Source organism: Convolutriloba macropyga, chromosome 11 (genome assembly GCF_964194025.1).
Source record: "Convolutriloba macropyga chromosome 11, txConMacr16.3, whole genome shotgun sequence".
NCBI lineage: Eukaryota > Metazoa > Xenacoelomorpha > Acoela > Convolutidae > Convolutriloba > Convolutriloba macropyga.
The window spans coordinates 15973508-15994903 of NC_134478.1; the positions used below are offsets into that span (position 1 = coordinate 15973508).

Below are 21396 nucleotides of genomic sequence, written 5' to 3' on the forward strand. Positions count from 1 at the left end.
TGCCTTTTTGTTTTTTAATGTTAGTTAAGATTACTATAAATTTTATTGAATGCTCAACCATTGACAGATCACATCTACGTGAAAATGAAGTCCAATGAACATACATGATGCTCTCAACAAAAAGGTTATGGGCCTCCACACCGTTTGCTGAAATTTGTTGGAAATTTTGAGTTCTGCCTGTATTCGTTGTTACTTGTTAGTCTTTGACTAATAATGTGCCTGGATGCCTTCTCAAGCAATAAAGAGTTGATCGATTCACTTATTGTTAGTTAAAAGTTTATATTTGTGGTTTTTAAAAATTTGCCTGAAAGTGTTTTTAAGATTTGCCACTGTTAATTTTATTTGTTTCAGCGTTAAGTGTAGGTTCAGCAAAGAGAGAGGCCGCATTCACTTTCACGTCATTTAGAAGGTAGTTTTCATTGCTTTTTTTAATCATTTAGGTCATGATTTTTTGGCGTTGATACTATGATTACTTTGTTGAAAATTTTTGAGGTTGTTTTGCTGTCTGGCCCAATTACAGCCTTAATGAGAAATTGCCTTTAAAATTAATGGCGTTAATAGATGAAGCGGTGGGTTCTACTAAATATCTTTAGTGAATGGATTATGGTTTTATAGGCTTGACACCGTTTGCTCGCACAATTGATATGAGATTTTGGTTTGACTATATTTGTTCTTTTTTTGTAGTCGTATGACATTCTGGATGATGACAAGTCTCTTATAAAGGTATAAATGAAGCCTTTTAAAGAATTCAGCTGATAGCTAATGGTTTTCTTGTCTTTGATCTTAATTGCTTTCATAAATTATAAACGAATTTTTTTTAGTTTGCCTTTTTGTTTTTGTCTGCTTGTTAACTATTCTCAATTAAGATAAGTTCCAAATATTTTCTGTTGAAGTGGAGATCGGTTTGTTTCAACCCGTTTTTTATCTGATGCTATTTTGACTTTTTCATTGTTTTAAAATAAAGAATAGATAGTCATTGAGTACTGGCCTTAAGTAATTCTTGTTTTTGAATAAATTTTGTTGCTTTTCTTGTCTCCTACTCACATTGACGTCAGGTTTCATCGGCCCTCTAATTAGTTATTTTATAATTTGTGTCGTGGTTTGTGCTGAAAAAGTTTTTAAATGAATACATCAATTATATTTGAACAAAATTTGAATTTGTTGTATAATTAAGTCAAAAACGTGGTTGTGCGAGGTTGGAATAAAATGTGCAAACGCGCATTACCGAGCTTCCTTTTTACAATTGAAATTTGATTGTCTGAAGCAGTTTTTCGCGGTCCAATTGAATTGCAAACGTGTACTAGCTGGCTTTCCTTGCAGTTTCACTACCGGCTGTTATAATACGGTCTTTGTTTTAATATTCTGGCGCAGGGGTTTCATCGTGGATTTCTACAATCCAGACGTTCTGATTTTATTGGGACGCTGTCTTTTTTTGAAACAATTTAACCATTTCGTATCAGGATTACAGACAAATCAGCTTTTAAATCAAAGTTCGATTCAAGACATATCCCAGTTACGTTAAGATGAGGCCTAATTAATGAACATATGTGTTTTTAAGAGACTTGCTCATTGTTTTGATGGCTTCAATACTGTATTTTACACTGTCAATACTGTTTTAAAAAATTCTGGTTTTGCTTCATTGTTTTTGTAATACTATGGCTTAGTCTCAATCAAGTGTCTCAATGGCTTCGTAAAATTGTATACATGATCCTATCTAATGCTTTCAGTTGATGCCTAGTGGCTCTTATGACTGTGATTATGTTTGTATTCCAGGAAATATTACTAGACTTTTGCCCATTTTTATTTATGTCAACTTTTAGCTATTCTCCAAATTGACAGATCGCTTTCTTTTTATTGAAACCAAAAATTTTTAATTATATGTTTTAATTATATGTTTTTACGACTTTGATAGTACAATTTCTTATGACAATGGTCTGATAGTGGCCCGTAATTGCGGTTTTTTTGGTGTCCTGTCACGTTATCACCAAAATGACAGGGTCCATTGGCACTTAAAGGAGGCTTAATTGACAATTTGTAATGTTATTTGGGAATAGTTTATGATTTAAATGTTTTTGATTCTTCTTTGCTTTTTCAATATATTTTTGATTTGTGCGTTTATTTGTTTGTTGTCTAGTCGTATTTGACTAATTCTAATTGATGCCGGTTCTCAAAGTCTTCCTATAACTAAAACGATTTAATGAGTTTAATTCATATAATTGTTATGGTTATTTCAATTATTTTTGTTTGCAAAAAAAATTGAATCAGTATGTTTGAGCCTTGCGTTTCTGTTCTTCTTTATGTCAACTTGTAACTGATTTTGTGATGATGACTTGTATCATCCACTTTTTTGTTAATCAATCAATAATCCCTGTTTTCGTTTCTCTCTAACAGGTCCCATTAATGTTGAAATGAGGCCCTTGTGAACATATATCTTTTTAATAACAAATGGTTTCAATGGCTGCTAAAAACTGTGTGCGGTCGTAAATTGTTTTGATTTTTGTACTTGTTCTTTGAACTTAGTCGGACTAATTACAAGCGCCGTTATCATAAGCAACAACATGTTAATTTATTCAGTTGACTTCTCCGTAATCTCATTAAGGAACCGTCCCATCTGCTTTTTAGATATGGGCATGTTAATGTTTTTTTTTCTGATGTTATTGTTGATGATATGTTGATGATATGAAAAGATTTTTTCTAATCATATTGTTTTGTTACTTTGTTGTGATAAAATAGAGATTGCGTTGTGGACGATTTTTATGTTTTTTTGTTTTGTTTGTCAGTTCTCATCGGATTTTAATGAGGCGTTTTAATCACTTAGTAGCTCGGATAGTGATGATTTTTTACCTTACTCAATTATTTTCGAACAGTGTTTTTGAGAATTTTTCCTGTCTATTCTTCTAGACAAAAACTTCAAAAAAGTGGATGAGCGGAACATATATGCAAATGCACCTTGGCGAGCCTGTTTTTTCTTCAGGAGGCAGATCAATTCTGCATAATCACCTGGAGAAGAGAAAGTCAAAAGCTACCATGAAATTACTTGTATCGTAGAAGTTCGTAATCCTCGCAATTAGTGTTCTTTTGAAATACTCATATCGCTGTTGCGTTTTTTGTCATGTTTACAGTTTCTTATGAATGCACAATTAGCGTCAATGGAAGATGAATTTAATTGAGAGCTCTCGCAGCGATCTACCATTTTTTCTGACAAGTTAATTGTGGTTTTAGACAATTCAGTTAAATGAACTGCAATCAGAGATTGATTTTTGACATATCATCATTACATTTGAATAAGGTGGTTCGTCAATGCTAATGAGTTCATTTGATAAAGTCTCAAGTGTTTTTGAAAGATTGTTTTGAACCGACTATCAAATTAGCTGGTACCTGTCATTCATTGTATCTCAAAATCAAATGTTGGTAAAAGCTTGAAATGTTCTTAATTTGAGTTTCTCTCATCAAATTATCTGTCCTTTTAGCCCTTTTTAACTGGTCCGTTTTAACACGATGACTATGAAAAATAGAATTTTTCGTTTATATGGATGATACGAACAAACGATGGATGCTGTGGTCAGTATCGCTCATGAAGTCGGTGCAAAGTAGACATCAAGGATATCTCGATAGCTCATCGGCTTCCGGGAAGACGAAAAGCAATAATCGCCAAGTTTGCTAGAAGAGCGTCAAAGATAAAATTGCTGCAGAAAAAAACTGGCCGAGAAAAAAGATATATAGAAAATATCAGCATCATGGAGGATACCAGTGGCCCACGATTGGCATTCATGAACATAAGGAAACAAGATCGTAGGATAAAGGCCGTGTGGATTCGTGAGCGAACAGTCAATTTTGTCTGGAATTTAGACAACAGATTATACAAATTGATGGGCTGTACGAAGGAGGATGTTTCGTAAATTACAACTTTGCTGACTTCAAGCAATGTTTCCGTTTTAATAAATAATACCATTTCAAACGCGTCGTAAATATGTGGCCTCTTATCAATCTCTATCTCTAATATATGTTGTACTTTTACCTAGACGTAACTTAAACCCTTCAGTTAATGTAACTCCTAAATCAAACGCGAACGAATTAAGTATCTTGCATGTAATTATAAGGTGAATTAGAAATATATTACAAGATCTGGAGGCTCTCGTCTATGGACTTGATTCGTTACCAGCTGTTATATGCTTAACAGAAACGCATTTAGAAAAAAATGATGAATCAAACCTTTTGCTGTTCCGGGCTATAATGATGTGCAAGTTAACCATAGAAAGATATGGCAGTGGAGTGATGATTCAAGTCCATTGTAGAGCCACATTAATCAAAACCTTCGAAACACCCTTCGAAGAAGCAAATTGAGTTCAAATTAAATTTTTGTATAATTCTTTTGAAGTTCTCGTCATCTATAATAGGTCGAGAACAAATAAGGTTAACTTTATTGATACTCTCGATCAATATCTGCAAGGTAATACTTCTGCCACTCTACCATTTGTAATTTGCGGTGACTTCAACAGATACAAAAGTCCAAAATCAAACCGCTAGAAATTACTCGGATGTTAGTTTCAAACGGTTTCGCTTTGTTTAATGAGTTCGATCAAGCGACTATAGTAACAGATCGTTTGGCTACTTGTATCGATCATTTTATATATCAAAATATTCCTAAATTTTCATCAGTCGTTTTGTCCCAGCGAAACATCCAATTTAGATCCTATTAAGCTTCAAGCTTTCCTCAACTCTCTTGAGGCTCGCTTAAGTCAAAGGGAAAGTGAACTGTTCTCGTGTGAAACCCAATGAAACATTTTCTATTTTCAATACCGAGCATAGCAATGTTGAAAAACTTGCACCGCTAGAATTGTTTCGGAAACAACCAAAGTTAAAACCCAATTGGTTTAACAATTCCTGAAAAATTTGAGGATGAAAAGAAACCAAGAACATAGAAAATGGAAGCAAATTGGAAGCAGTGCCAGCTTGTCATCCTTTCATTATCATCGTAATAGGTTTGAACTTGCCTACAAAAAGGCAAAAAAACCATGTTTTTTTTATAAATACCGGTCTTGTATTGGTGACGCTAAACAAACTTATAAACTACTAAAAGGAATCAGTGGCAGAAGTATGCAATCCCCTAAGATACCAATACTTCGTTCGTGATATGAGGCGACTCCTACACCCTCCAATGAGGATGTTGCTGAGAAGTTTAACTCGTTTTTTATTATTGCACCCAATGAAGTCCACAGCACTCTACCTGAGGTTGAGTGCCCAGATATTGCAATTTACAATAAATTTGTTTATCTATATGAGGTTACAGATTTTGAAATATATTACATAATCAACAACCTAGAAATTAAAGCGTCTTCAGGTATTGATGGTATAAATAATATTCTGGTTAAACTCTCAGCAACAGTGGTAGTTCGCTTTCTCAAATATTTGATAAACATTTCATTCGCTGCAGATACTTTTCCTGAAATACTTTAGTACGCAGTTTTACCGCTGCATAAAGGAGGTGCAAAAGTCGAAGAGAATAATTATTGACCAATATCACTCCTCGTTATATGGAGTAAAATTTATGAACGTGCCATGTCTACAATAGTGTACAACTTTTTTGAAAGCTGTAATCTGCTGATCAACTGCCAATTTGGTTTTAGAAGCAAGCACAGTACCATCGATGCACTTGTAGAATTAACCGAAAGTGTAAAGCAAAAGTAATGTCAAAGCTATACATTGTTTCTTCCTTGACCTCCGTAAGGAATTTGATACCATTGATCATATTATTTTACTTCAGAAGTTGGACTCTCATGGTGTCAGTTCAAAAGCACTAGATTGGTTCAATTCGTATTTAACGAATCGCCAGCAACGGGTTGAAGTTAATGGTGTTGTATACAAATGGCAAAGCGTTAAGTACGGTGTTCCACAGGGTTCTGTTCTTGGTCCGCTCCTCTTTTTAATACACAGTAATGATTTAACATATTGCGGTGCAGTAACTCAAAAAGTTTGTTGTTTGCTGATGATACGAATCTCACTTTCATTGCTGATGAAAGTGAGGTCTATCAAAAAGAACTAAATGAAGTAAATGATTCGCTTGCAACGAATATAGTTTCTCTTTATTTATGTTAATAGAACAGTTCAGATGAATGTTATTGCTATTGATGCAAAATGCTATTGATAATGTGTTCCCGACAGATAACTCTACCATAAATGTCCAAACTGTGTGCAAGTATCTTGGTGTCTTTGTAGACAATAAGATATCTTTTGTTTCACATGTACAATACGTGGCATCGAGACTCTCTAAGCAGTGTGGCTTAATGGCAAAATTTAGGCACTCTGCCACGCGATCTAAATTAATAGAATACTATAAAACCAACATTAATTTTATTATCCAATACGATGTACTGATTTACGGTTGTACAAGCTGTTCAATGTTGGAGCCTATTTTTATGCTCCAAAAGAATTTTAAGCTAATTTATTTTAGGAAGTTTAGTGATAGTTCTTCAGATCTTTTTTTGAAGCATAAAATTTTGAATGTGTATCAACTTCATATATACCAGTTTCTTAACTTTGTCCTTAAATCATTAAGTAAGCTCCACCAGGAGCCACAACTCAATGACATGTTTACTTTTGTTGAAAGGCTTATAACCCGCAGTTCGGCAAAAACGCTGCTAAATGAACCTATTCGTAGAAGGGCCACTAAACTCTTCAATGCTCTTTCAAATGCAGACGTTTTTTGCTGAAGATATTGTTTGCGTTTGTGTAAATAACATAATTAACTTGTTGCAATGAAATTTATTTAGCCAACAACGATGACATTGTCAAAATCCTCTGTCTGATTTTTTCTATGCCCTGGGATAAATGCTACCAGAGGTTTATTTGAGAGTTGGATTGTTTGTGTAAAATTACGAGCCTCTAAAACCCCGTAGTTTACGAGATATTGCATTTTTTTTGTTTTTGAGCTTTTTTGGGGCGCAAATGGAATTGAAAATACTTGAAAAAATTTTCAAAAATTTTTTCGATCGTCAGGATACCAGTGGGTAGTACTATACGAGGAATGATGACCCAGAAAAGCTGAGGCGGATCGAAATTGCCAATAGATAGTTATAGCTTTTTCCCCGAGAACATTTATTCTTAATTGCTCTTGAACGTCATAGCAATTATTGTAAACGTGTGTGTCTTTTATTATGCAAAATTTTCGCTTGACAATTTTGACTTTTCGAGTGACTTTTACGCCCTTGACTTTTTGCATTTCTCGTGATCTAAAATTCTCTCTCAATCACAATTTCAAGCAGCTGAACTCAATTGGCGGAAATTTAATACTAAAAGTCAAATGAAAAGTGCGCCGAAACTGTCATTTCTTACTTTAAAACTTATTAGTGGTATATGTTAACCTCTAATGTGGTTATTTGAAGCCCACTATAGAACTTCTTAGTCACATTTAGGCTCCCCCCGACTGAAGCATGCTGCAATTGATTAGAGCTCCCACTAGTCGTTCAAGAGCAATTCTTCCGACATTTAGTCGGTTATGTTTACTTTTTTTTCTCTTAAACTTATTTAAATCTTGATTGCCAGTTTAGAGAGTCTCACTAGATTTGCGGGTACTAGTACGCCGTTACCTGTCCTCTTTGGTTGCGGTAAAGAATTTTTTTGCTTATTTTTAGATGTTAGATTTGTATTACCTGATCAAAGAAATAAGTTCTTTTTTTCTTTTGTGATATATTTTAACATTTTTTGCTACTAAGTCATTTGTTTAACTTGGTGAAAATTTCCTTAATTGAGAAACTGCCAAAAAGAATTACCATAGTTTAAGGCAGCATATTTTCTCGTTGTTTTTTATACAAATTACAGCTCTCATCTCGTGAAAATCTGTATGAAATTGAGTGCAAATTTGAATAGTTATTAACACAACTTCAGACAATTCAAACTATCTTTACAGATAATTTTAATAATAATAATAAATTGTTTCTTGATGTACACTATTTACCTTGATTTACAAAAGTAAGTGGAAAGCAGGCAGGAGCACCAGAGGGAATACTATTAGATCAATTTGATCCGTTTTCAAGCGTCTCACTGTGTAAGAGAAAAAAAGACGGTTTCTTTGCATTTTGAATCTGTAATATCCGTTTTATTCACTATTGCGTTGAGCACAGACTTGCAAAGCGTTTCATGGTTGTTTAGCCAGAAATTAATATCTTGCATTATTTTGAAATATTCCGTATTAGCTAAATTAATTTGAAAATCTCCAAATGCAAAGCAGTTTTTGTGAGTTTGTGGCTTCTAATTGTATCTTGCTGAGTCCGAAGATCATTCAAAAATTGATCAGTTGACGAGATTGTATTTACAAATCAAAATTTTGAATCCATTTACATTCAAATCTTGTCCATAACATGTCTGGAAAACGTTTCGTGGCTAATACGAGCAAAATCCACCTTTCAATTCTCGACTATTTGCTATTCAAAATACTTCGTATTAATTTTGTAAGATGAGATTGAACTTTTTAAGGTGGGGTCTTTTTGGCTATGAAAGGTAGACGTAACAGGTGGTTATTATTTCTGCTACAAAAAACTGGTGCATTAAATAATGTACAAATAACAAAAATTGTTTTCATTTTGCTCTCAAAAATTGATTATTAGCAGATCAAAACGGGTTGGAAATTTCGTAGATGGAAAGCGTGTTTGGCTGTATTAATATTCCTCAGGCTCATCGGATCCTTCGTCTAGATCACAATGGTCGTCCTCTTCTCCTGTTCCTGCCTCTTCATACTGCTGATACTCACTGATCAGATCCTGAAACAACAGATATAATTTTTTTATCCCAACGCTCTGTATTACTACCTTTTGTATAATGCGTAGATGCTCCCACATTTTAACTAGTGGATGTTTATTTTTGATTTTTAAATATGCATCATTTCGAAGCTCTGAAGTATATTTTTATTTGTATAAAATGATTTTTTTTTAATGAAGGGAAATAGGGGGAGCTTCTGGATTTTGTTAAGGAAAGCCCGAAAATGTTTTGAGCTGGGGTTAGATTACCCCTCAATCTACTCTCAGCTTTTTTTAAGTTATCTATTTAAAAAATTACCAAATTTGATATGAAATTGCTCTCGAATAGTAATTTTTTTAATTGAAATTGTGAGAAAATTATATTTGTTTGGCGTGTAAAATAATGCTTCGAGTAAAATATTGAAAAAGATAGAAAATACATTAAATATGGCTAAACGGATTTACATAAGACAAAATTTTTCAGAAAGTGGATTTATGATTCAATAGTTAACAAAAATTTTGAAGGATAAAGAATACGAAATGATTATTTTAATTTAGCCTGAACACCACCGCATAATTTCTGATTTCCATTGGTTATACTTTTAACTTTAAACTTCCCTGGCCAAATTACGTGAGAGCTTCCCGAGAAAGAAAGACTTCACGGAAAGAGGATCATATATAAAATTTTTAAGAATTTTTTTGTCCCTGATAATGCTTTTGAGACGTTTGTAAAAAAAAATTAGAAGCAATTTTTTTGAAAATTCTTTCTTTTGCAACAGCCTTTAGCTTAGCAACATGTTTTTTAGGAGCTGTTGTTGTTAAAAAATATTAATTTGTATTTTTTTCTTAAAATTAGTTTAAGCGCGTTATTTTTTTCGATGTTAATATATTTATCTAAAGTTTTCAGGCTGAATTTTTGCTACTTTTCACTCCTCGAGGGTCAAAGTCAGCTTGTTTTTGATTTCTATGTTCTGCTGAGAGTTTCGGCACAATTAAAGTGAGTTAATTCAAGAGTAACTTTTTTTGTCTTCATAAGCTGTCCAGTATTAACTAAATTTGCACAATTATGTTCATAAACCTCCATTAATTTAATTTTTTTGGAAAAGTGGTTTGTTCTTCAAATGAACGACCCTAAGCCAGAGCTTTAACAAACAAGAGGGTTATGCGTAACACAGAATATTTCTCAAAAAAATTAATTTGTTCACTGTGAAAAAGTTTGTGGGTTTTCCTTGAAACATTGAGGCAGTTTATTTCGATTTGTTTCGAATACGTTTGTTCTGTCGAATACAATGTTTGTAACCATTAACATATTTAAGAGATATAAGAAAGAAAATGTCGAAGAACGGAAATTCCTTTTTATCGCACTAAAGAGTCGATTCCTTTTTACGGCTTTTAAAGAGGCCAATATGAAATGGGCGCTGGTCTGAAAAACAGCGAAATTGAACAACCTTATATTACTTCAAAATTCTCAATAAATCTATTAAGTAGAGTTGGCAAAATTATCCATTTCGCTGCCAGAATTTGAATTACATCGTTTGTTATCATTCCACCGGAAAATTTTCAATTTGATTAAATCTTGACATTTTTGTCTGAATTTTCCTTGTCCACTTTTCATTGTTTGTTGTGCCCCAAATTCCAAGAAATTGTTTTAATTTCGTATAAATGAAAACTCTTTTGATAAAATTCAAGAATTAAAACAGTAGCCAATAATTTTCCCAGTTTTGTTATCTTTTTGATTTTATCTTCACCTATTTTTATGCCACTATTTGAGATGGTTCTTTAAGTTGCTTTTGCAAAAGATATCCGTTCTTATAATTGCTTTCAGATACAAAATAAACACAAATTTGGACAGCGCATTTCTTTTCACGCTGGAATTTTTTTTTTATAAAAGTCAAATCGTTGTAATATATTGGAATTAAGATTATATTTTTTAAAATTTTCAGTTACTGCAAATGAACTTTTAGTTTAGAATAGTTTTTTTTCTCTATACACGCTACAATCGATTAAAATAGTTTTTCCTTTTTCTATTTTTAGGTTTTACTTAAACTTCAAAAGTGCACCCTTTTTAAATTGCAGTCCCATTACTAGTTTTTAAATATAAATCAAAGCTATATTCTAAGAGCTTCAATTTGTCAGAAGCGTAAAGAATAGAAAATTTGACCTTAGAAAAGAATAGCCTCGCATATATATTCCCCCATTTTTGAAAAAAAAATAACAGTGAGTTGTTCTACAGACCTGCAGAGTTTTTCTCAACACTGACTTTCTATGCACCGCAATGTTTTTGAAGCTATTTGTCAGAAATGTTCTTTTTTGTGCACTTGCTGTTTTTTTTGGATTACCTATAAATGTTCTATTCATAATAATTACGATATACTATTTTCTTATGGAAAAACTTTACTATTGAGTAAAAGTTGATGTACGAGTTTGTTGCTGTTGTTCGGTATGGCCCTGCGTTTAACGCTTTATTTTGGCTATGGCTAATAGACATTTCGAATCCAGAGAATATGTGGTCGTGTGAGCCAATCGTGAATCCTTGGATTGATTCTTTACTTGAAATAATTTCCTCTGGTAGTTTATGCCTATCTGGTGTTTGACGCCTTGTATTATAATAAAATGCATGTAAATTGTAATGGCTATTTCCGCCTCATATTTCTGCAAAACTCACTTTAAATTTTTTCTGCTTGTTTGTGATAACAAATGTTTACGATGAGCAGGAAACAATTCCCAATTGTTATGTGTAACTTCGTTCATTAGTGTACCTTGAGGTTGCTCTCAGCCTCGCTGAACTCCATGTCGTCCATTCCCTCTCCTGTGTACCAGTGCAGGAAGGCTTTCCTCCTGAACATCTTGCCAAACTTGTCAGCCAATCGGATAAACATCTCCTTCACTGCTGTGCTGTTCCCTGTAATTGCACAGCACACTTTATCATTTAAATTTGACGCTTTTTTTAAACTGAGAGGATCCAAGTGTCGTAGGAATCCGGATTTGCGAATTTAATCTATCAGTCCATATTACTCTCACGGTGCTGGTTTATTTTTCTTCGCACTACTACGCTTGTTTCTAAAATGTCGATTTAGGTGAAATTTGACTTTGTTTGTTGCCTGCCAGCCCAATTTAAGGAATTGCTCATCTAACGAACAGCTGCAACTTTACCTTCTTCTCAATTCTTCTCAAAGTGTCGATAAGAATAATGGAAAGAAAGGTCGTTGAGCAGAGTTATTTTTCGATAATTTATTCCTTCGTATAGAGTTCGAAATTGCTCTACGATATCGATTTAATTTCTTACCTATGAAAGTGGCAGACATGTCGAGTCCTTTTGGTGGCATGTCACAAACAGCCGTCTTAACATTGTTAGGAATGAATTCGACAAAGTTAGTAGAGAACTTGTTCTGCATACTCAGCATCTGTTCATCCACTTCTCGCATAGAACATTTCCCCCTGATCAAGTGATGCACATTTGAAATTTTTTATTTGCCCTCTCACGGTAAAATAGAGTTCTGGTTTTTTACTCAATATGCACTCAGCTATGTATTTTTTTAGTAATTTTATTTGTATCGTCAGTTCTTTCGTCCAAACGTGTGCAGTGAGTTCCTTTCGACCGTTTCGTTTATCTAGTTTTAAGAGGTATTAGACAAACTTTATTTTCTGACTCTTAAAAAGACTTAACAAATTGATTCAGTCTTTTGATATTAGTTTCAGTCCGTTTCAATTTTGTTCCCGATCATGTTCCCGTTGACGTGATAGTTCAATTTGTTCTTGTGTTCGAAAAAATGGTCATATTAGGTGTTTTAAGGGTGGACTAATGTGCATCACTTTCCTGAAGACGATTGCGCATGTGAGGTATTTTCCTGTTTTGGGGTCACACGACACCATCATGTTTTTAGAATCAAACAGCTGTGCAGTAAGGTCACTCACAGAACTAATGCGATAACCAGCCGTCTCCCTGAAGTAGTAGCGTTTATAAGCCATTCTCAAACATGTCATTGTATATTTTAAGCAAACGAATGATGAAAAGTAAATATTTGACTGCATCCAATTTTTTTGCCCAATATATAGGATAAGTTCTGTATAATCGCATTTTAAGTTTACTGTATTTTTGAACGAACAGTTGAAACTTTTTTCTTTTCAATTAAGGTGTAGATAAGAATAATTGAAAGCAAGGTCGTTGATCAGAGCTATTATCCGACCAATTATTCCTTCGCATGGAATTTGAATTTGCTCTACGATATCGGGTTTATTTCTCACCTATGAGAGAGACAGAAATTTTTTCTACAACCCTCTCATTACGTGAGTAAAATGGAGCTAATTAGTGAACGAATGATGATCCTTCTCATCATGGGACAATAAGAATTCAGCTCTCATACTGCGAGAAAGATTCGCAACTTGAAAAATCCTCATTTTTGGGGAGTAACATTTGTGACTCCCTTCTCGCGCCATTGTGGCAAATGTTTATATCTTTTCGTCTTTCGACTCCTTTTGATTAGTATTAAATCTAAAAGCTTGAATGCCTCGGGAGGTAGACGGTAAAATTTGCATCAGCTTTTGTGGACTATTTTCCAGGTGTTTTTTATGACCTTCTTTTATGATCTGATCTCCTTTCATCAACTGATCTTTAATGGCACCGGCTAATCAGTTACACTATGGTATCAAAGCTACGTGCATCTAAACGTGCCACCAAGACCAAATAAGACAACATTTTGAGTTCAAACCAGTTCTCTAGTAGCATGGAACTCTTCCATTTCCTCAAGGAACACATACATATTAGTAGCTGAAGATGCCTTGAACCTGCCGCTATTTTTGATAACGTTTGTGTGCATGATGTGCACTACATCTTGATTTCAAGCGCAGTTGTTTTTGTATTTTGTCCATGAAATGAAAACGTTTTGAGTTGTTATAGCTCGACGACGCAGCTGAGTCAGCTCGTCTGTAATCAGAGGAAATGGGAATGCAAAATTGTTTAAAATTTGACACTTGAATGTTTTTTTCTGCACCCGATCTCTTATCAAACTTACAAACATCGCATAAAGATTGCAAGTAGTGGTGTACGTGGCTTTTTTTTATATTGTGTATCGATGACTTGGTGCATTCAATTTTATTTCATCTAACTGCTTTGTTAAACCTCTTGATGAATTATCTTTTTCGAATGAAGCTTGGTTTGCAAAACCCTCTTTAACCAGATTGGCGACTTCTTCTGTCGTTTCACGAGTAGCATTTTTTATTTTTTTTTCGGCAAAATGGTGGTACATTCAAACAGAAAAGGCTTTAAATTCGCAATTTTCTGTTCTGTATATTTTATTGTCGTGGTCTGGAATCCATATTTCTTTGTTTAAGAAAAAAAATCTGTTTTCGGATTTTGACAGCAAAATCTAGCGATGAAAAACTGGCTTGTTTCATTTTTTTCAAATCTTTTGACTCTGCGCAATTCGTTTCCGGTTTAAAATGTCAAGATTGTCTGGATGTCGGATAACAATACCTTTCTTGAAAAATAAGTATACTAAATTGTCATGTTAGTTTTTAGCGAGCTGATCGTAGTGTAGCTATGAGCTCCAATTTTTGCCTCTTACCTGGAAGTCAGAGGTGCAAATCCTGGCATGAAGAAATGCAGCCTGGGAAAGGGCACCATGTTGACAGCCAGTTTCCTCAGATCCGCATTGAGTTGACCTGGAAATCTGAGACATGTGGTTACCCCACTCATTGTAGAGCTCACAAGCCGGTTCAGATCTCCATAGTTGGGCTGTAGAAATATTTGGCTGAATTGTTTTTGTGATTAAAAAAACTCTCAATATCTTGTGTTAACTTTTTTTTTACTATAGTCTGCATCAGAATTTTATTAACTTGGTTTTCATCACTAAATTTTGTGCTTTTCAATTTGTGTGCTAGAGTCTTGACTCATGTCAGCATAAAAACCCTCAGTGTGCTGTCAAAATTATGGGTTTTCAGGTTTCTCTCAAGGCTAAATTATTGCAGCGTACAGGTGCTAAATAATGGTGTAAGAGCATGTCCGTTTTATTGTTACGACCCCACTTGTGTAGGGAGGAACTATATACTCAAATGGTTTTTTTTGTTCAGTCAATTTTGGCCGATCGATATATTCATCGCAGAGAAATGTGAGTGGTATCATTAGCAAGCTGGTCCAGCGTAGAATATGGAATTAAAAAGATTTTTTGAATTTCGTTTTTTTTCGAGGAGTTATCGAGGATTGAAATTTTGTGTGAACACACGGGATATTTGTTCACTTTTAGTGTGATTTTTCTTCAAATTAAGATATTTTCTTTAAAAAAAGTATTTTAAACTTAATTTTATTGCCAAAAAATGAACCAATTTTGTGTTCCTAATAGACTAAAAGCGATAAAAAAGACTAGTTCTGGTCTCATTGGGAGCTTCAATATCAAAAAAAATTCGAAATCTATCTGAGAGCTCTATTTTTTAAAAAACTTTTCTACTTTTTTGCCTTTTTAAGTCACCTAGAGACAAGTCACTTTTCATATCGAGGTTCCGTTAATGAAAAACTTCCTTTACAGTCAAATGAAGCCCAATGAAGACAAAAAATCGTTTTCAAGGAATTGCTCTTGTTTTTTTTTTAAATTTGACTCTTGAGTTTTTGTAATTTTAAATGAAATTTTGAATTTCTTTTTGAGGTTTCACTAATTTTTGGAGCTTTATGGCAAGGAATCATTGACTAACAGTTCAATATAATCCTTAATGGGATTTAAGTGAGTATATCTATTGCTTTGAGTGGACAGCTAATGGCTGTTAAGAATTTAAAAATAATTTTTTGAAAATTGTTCCAAACATTAAGGAATCATAAGCTTATTATCGTGAACTGTAAGTCAGTCTCTGTGATGACAGCACCCTTTTCCGTCCTACTCTAACCAAATTTGATCTAGGTGGCGGTTTTATCTTCTAACTTTTAGTAATATGACTTCAATGAAACAAGATTTCAAAGTTAAATTTTTTTTTGGATATTCCCGTATTATTGGTTACTTTTGAAATCTTATCAAATTATCCTAAAATTGACCGCTCCTATTGGCTTAAAGAAGACGGTCAGTGGATCACAGATAAATTTTTCAGAGAAAAGCTTCGACTTTTTCTTCGCGCACTTCTCTACTGAATTTTTGGTTTTTGGCTGATTTTGTTGTTGTTCTCATAGTCCTAAGACTTGTTGTGATTTCTTATTGATCACCTTTGCATGACAAACATCCCCATACTACTATTGAGTTCTATTTGAGCGCATTTATTGACGTCCGTTGAAATTTATTGAGTTTAATGGCTGTTAAGAGTTTAAAAATAATTTTCGAATTTTTTTTTAACATTATCCGATCCTAATCTTTTTTCGTGGACTGTTAGTCAGTCTTAGTACTTACAGGATCCGTTTTTTATTTCTGGTGCAGCCAAATTTAATATGGTTATTGTTTTCATCTTCTACCTATTAGTTTTTGAATTTCAATGCCGTGAGTTTTCATATTTTTTATAAAAATGTTCGGCTACTTTTTCTTATTTTGGATCCCTTTGAAATCTTATCACATTATCTTATTACTGATGGTTCCCACTGGTTAAGGGAAGACGTTCAACTTATCATAGACAAAGTTTTCAGAGAAGAGCTAATGATTTAAATGGCTTCGACACTTTCCTCTGGCCCTATTTTACTGAGTTTTTGGTTTTTGACTGTTTGTTGTTGTTTTCATAGTCTTAAGACTTATTGTAATCTCTTATTGATTATCTATGCATAACAAACATGTTTTTCCTGTCATCGTTTTTTTCTGAGCGTAGTTATTGAATTCCGTTAAAAGCTTTTGAGGTTAATGGCTGTTAAGACTTTAAAAGTAGTTTTTCGAAATTTTTTTTGGAACATTAACCAATCCTAAGCTTTTTCCTTGAACTGTCAGTCAGTCTTAGCACTTTCGGGATCTTCTTTTATTTCTAATGCAGCCAAATTTAGAACTTCAATGCCACTAATTTTCATATTTCTTAATTTTTGGGTACTTTTTCTTATTTTTGGATCCTTTTGAAATCTTACCACATCATCCTAATATTGATGGTTCCCATTGGTTTACGGAAGACGTTCAAGGGATCATATATAAGTTTTTCTGAGAAGAACTTATGATTTAAATTGCTTGGTTGTTGCCTGTCTTTGTTGTTGTTTCCATCGTCAATAACTTGTTGTAATGTCCTATTGATGAAATATGAATGATAAACAAACTTGTTTTCCCATTAAAGCATAATTTAGCGTGTTTAGTGGATTCCGTTCAAAGCTAATGAAATTAATGGCATTGATACTACGAGTTTTTCCAAATTCGTGGTTCTAATGTATTTGTTCGTATTTGATTTTTTGTAACAATATTAATAATAAAGAGGAATCCCGTTGCTTTTAAAAAACTAATTGAACATAGAAAAGTTTTTAGTGAAAAAACTTTGTTCTTTTATGCCTTCGACACTTTTCTCGCTCATTTTTTTTCTTGAAATTTGTGTTTTTGCCTGTTTTTGTTCTTTAGGTAGCCGTAAATTGCTGACAAGTCTCTTAAGCTTGTTATTGAGTATTGAATTAATGATGTTACCCGAATCAGTTATTCACTTTCTAGCCTTTAGTCTTAAAGTTTATGATTTAGATTTTCAAACCTTTTCAGTTTTTTTTCTTTTCGTCAAATTGTAACTTATTTTCATCAATGAGAGTTCACATCCAGTTTCTTGAATTCCAATAAACAACATATCTACTGATAATATTTGTCACCGATGCTTTGTTTGTTGGACAACATGCGTTTTTATAAAGGTTTTTGAGTGGTCAATTTTTTCGCTCCTTTTTCTCTTCTTTCAGAACAATCGCGTAGTAACAGATCCCAATGGTTTACAAATGTGGCCCAATTAAACTTATTTTATCTCTCAGTATAATTCCTGCAGCTGAATTAGTAGCAATAAAAATTGATTTAAAAGACATGTTCAGATAATAGCTAATGATTTTAATAGTAGCACTAGTTTGTGTTTTCGCAAATCGTTTCTATTTTTTTAAGTTTTTCTTTAGTTCGTTTGTAAGTCTTCAACTACCCAAAGACAAGGCCATTTTGTTTTGTAGCTACTTTTTAGTAACTTATCAAGGACTCTTTAGTTAAAAGCTAATGATTTTTAAGACTTTTGAATTTTCTTGGTTTAATAAATGTTGATTAATTTTTGAATTTCGCCTCAATGATGTTCTCTTTGTTGACTTGTAACATAGTCTCATTAAGAAAACTTTCCATCCGCTGTATAGTTAGGAGAAATTAAAATTGAGTAGTTAAGATTTTGTCTGACTGCATTTTGACGTTGTTACTATCTGCTTTTAAATTTAGATATTCAGTTTTTGCCGTGAAATTTTTGTTTTTGCTAATTTTTTGGTTTTTTGTCTTGTAGTCTCTTTCAGGTCAGATCTCATTGGCGCTGTAATAAGGCATGGCAATATGTAATTCAATTAGTAGATAGGCTGTGTAGCGATTGTTTTATACTCAAACATCTATTTTTGTTATTTCTGCATTTGGTTGACAATTAAGTCAAAAGTATGGATGAGCTCGGGTCGGAACATCATGTGCGAACGCACATTAACGAGCCGCCTTGTTGAGTTTGTTGATTTAATACTTACATTCTGAACTAAATGTCCTACTAGAGGTCTGTGATGTAGATCGTGAAAAATCAAGAATAGTGAGGAGTGTTACCTGTTTGATTTTGAGTGTGTTGTTGCATATGTTGTATAGAGACTCGTTGTCTATTATGTACGTGGCATCTGTGTTCTCCAATAGCTGGTGCATTGACAGGGTTGCATTATATGGCTCCACCACTGTATCCGACACCTGCAAAAAAGTCTCTGCTATATTAATAATGGTGCTGATTCATGGAACTAACTTATCATTTCTATATGCACGGATCGTTGATTTTTCCCTAATCAGTGTGTTCTGATTTTTTTGTGTGAGAAAAAAATGGCTATAAAGAGGTTTTATATGTAACCTGGGAGGTTTTTTAATTAACTCTCAGACTTATTTGAAGAGATTAAAATCGAGATTTTTTAAATGCGGTAGGCTAACTAAACTGTTTCCAGTACCTGGGAGAGTTCAAAATTTCTTCTGCTGAACTTAGATAAACTAAAGCCCAGTAGAAACAAAGTATGTATTTGTGATATTTATATGGCCTATGGTAAGGTGGTGAATTGTTTTGCCTTGTCGGATGGCACGACAGAGAAGCTGTTCACCATCCTGTCTGGGTACTCCTCCTTCATTTTTGCCAATAGGAGGGTCCCCATTCCAGACCCTGTTCCACCACCCAGAGAGTGGGTCAGCTGGAACCCCTGCATGCAGTCACAGCTTTCCACTTCCCTGCAAATATTATGAACAAGAACATACAAAACATTTTTTGATTGTTTTCTTCGCAGCTGTTTTGTGTTTTTCCTCGCTGAGTTCTTTTTGTGTGTGTGAATGGGTTTTTATTTATTCGTGATTAAAACAAAGTCTTGAATATATTTAGCTACGATATCCTGACTGAATTGGGTGATTGTTTGCTAGTATATAATATGAGCATGTGGGCTAATTTAGCGAAGCAATATATCAAAAATAAATCGCTGCCGAGTTGCTGCAGACTGTTGATTAAAGTTCAATTTAATCGGGTTAATCAAATTGGCGGCTGTTGCTTAATCCATTTAGTAGTTTGATTTGTTTACTTTTGGAGCTTTTTTGATTAAATGGTATCTGGGAAGTCTTAAAGAGTAGTACTCAGTCTGAATTAAATTGCTTAGGGTTAATGAGAAAGACGACTAATAAAAACGCCTGTTTTCGGATCGCTAGAGTTTAGTTCAAAATAAAAGTGCACACAATTAGGTTAATAACCATTGATGATTTGTTGATATATATGAAAACACGGATGGGTGTTTGGTTATAGAATTTGAACTGCAATTCTGGTGCAAATAATGACACCTGTATTACCGGAGTTATCAACATCTAGTCTCATCTGCTATTAATCTAACTGACTCGTTTTATTCAGAAATAATGAGTTGCGTTGATTCAAATGGCTGACGTTTTTATTAGTGGTTGATCTTGTTAATTAGCAAATCGATTTAAAATTTGCTCAGTATCAATTTTCATTTTTTTTCTAAATAGCCTTTAACCGCAATTAGCGCAAAATGAGACATCAATTTTAACCTTTAAAGAATTGATACAGACAGTAATAGATGCTTTTTGGTAAAAGGCAGTTTCGAATCAAGCCAATTAACCAGTATGTATCCTTGTTCATAATCCTTGGTCCTACGTCTTGATTGGTGACGGGAATTTCTCTTTTCAGTATAGGTCGAAGTGTTTATACGTTCATAAAACAGGCCAAATCCTGTTGTATTGTATATTTTAATACACCATACCTGTGGATGACATCCATCACCTCATCAACCAATTCAGCGCCCTCAGTGTAATGGCCTTTCGCCCAGTTATTTCCTGCGCCTGACTGGGAAAAGACGTAGTTGTCCGGTCTGAACAACTTTCCCATCTTCCCACCCTTCAGAGAATCCATGGTGCCTGGTTCCAAGTCGACCAAAATGGCCCTGGGCACGTATTTGTCCCCAGTTGCACCTGTGTTGTAGTACACGTTGATTCGGTCCAGCTGCAAGTCGTTGTCCCCATCGTAGTGACCATCATAGTTGATTCCATGCTCTTCCGAAATGGTTTCCCAGAATTTCTGTCCAATTTGGTTTCCGCATTGACCAGTTTGTATGTGAACAATTTCTCTCATCTTGAAGTTGAATCTTGTTAATATTTTGAGTGCCTGAATCTGTTAAGTGGGGTAATATAACTAGTAAATCTGGTTTATGTGGTGATGGTGGTAGTGGTGTTATGACAAGAGATATGATTCAACATTGCGTTGCATTCATAAGTTTCGTGTAGTTTGAAGAGATAAGATTGTGGTGTTGACCAAAGAGACTTGATTCAGTCCTTGATGCATCTTTCACCCCAAATTGATTGTCATTACTCCAACAATGAGGTAAGACCCAAACTACATGCAAACGTACACTTAAATAGTAGCTGAATTTGGAGTTCTTGAGGCCTTGGTACATGAGACTTCTTGACCGTATATCTTAGGTTCCCTGAAATCGGGTGTCTATAAAATGATTTACATACCCAGCTAAATTAACCAAAATTGGTTATGATTATTTGACCTTGAATTTGATCGTTTTATACGATCAATTTCAAGATGGGTGTACCTTCAAAATTTCACCTAATCTTGGTCAATGTTTTCGGATTGCACCCGAATTTTTTTTTATTGTTTGCTAGCTAATTGGTTGCTATGTTTATTATGATTAATCTCTTGCAATTTAATTCTAAAAATCCGATCTTGTTGAGTTAAATGGTCTTTTTTTTTCAAAATTGAGAAGTCTGAGACATATAAGTGTGGAGTCGCTCTTTTTTGGAGTAACTTTTTACGAAGTTGCTCTAATGCAAATTTGAATAGTAGTTGTATTGAGATTAATCTTGTGTCTTTTTTCTTGAACTTCAATTGCGTCTTTTTTCAACTCGTGTAAGTCTCATAGTTCTTATAGACCATGTAATTTCAACTGTTATCTTATTTACTCATATTGTCCAAGATTCCATATAAGCTAACTGAAGTTTGCTCGTGTCTGAGCGCAAATAACGCAACATATTTTGTGAATGAACATTTCGATGTT

At 33.9% G+C, this 21396-nt stretch overlaps 1 protein-coding gene across 1 annotated transcript; it reads right to left on the bottom strand.

Annotated features, from left to right (window-relative positions):
* Positions 1-8291: 8291 nt before the first annotated feature.
* On the bottom strand, positions 8292-20632 carry LOC142349567 (tubulin beta-2B chain-like). Its single transcript, XM_075401210.1, has 8 exons — positions 20098-20632; positions 18910-19066; positions 18413-18547; positions 14297-14466; positions 12549-12675; positions 12019-12169; positions 11492-11634; positions 8292-8756 (listed from the first exon to the last, which is right to left on the bottom strand). Exons 1-8 carry the CDS (start codon positions 20463-20465, stop codon positions 8655-8657), a joined length of 1353 nt encoding a protein of 450 aa, XP_075257325.1. The 5' UTR covers positions 20466-20632; the 3' UTR covers positions 8292-8654.
* Between the last annotated feature and the right edge of the window lie 764 nt (positions 20633-21396).

What these genes read in the sequence shown, in the direction of transcription:
- LOC142349567 (XM_075401210.1), bottom strand. Translation starts at nt 20,465, where the DNA reads ATGAGAGAAATTGTTCACATACAAACTGGTCAATGCGGAAACCAAATT. An exon ending in GTGATGGATGTCATCCACAG is followed by an intron (nt 19,067 to 20,097) that starts GTATGGTGTATT and finishes TAATATTTGCAG; the next exon opens with GGAAGTGGAAAGCTGTGACT. An exon ending in TTTGCACCTCTGACTTCCAG is followed by an intron (nt 12,676 to 14,296) that starts GTAAGAGGCAAA and finishes CTACTACTTCAG; the next exon opens with GGAGACGGCTGGTTATCGCA.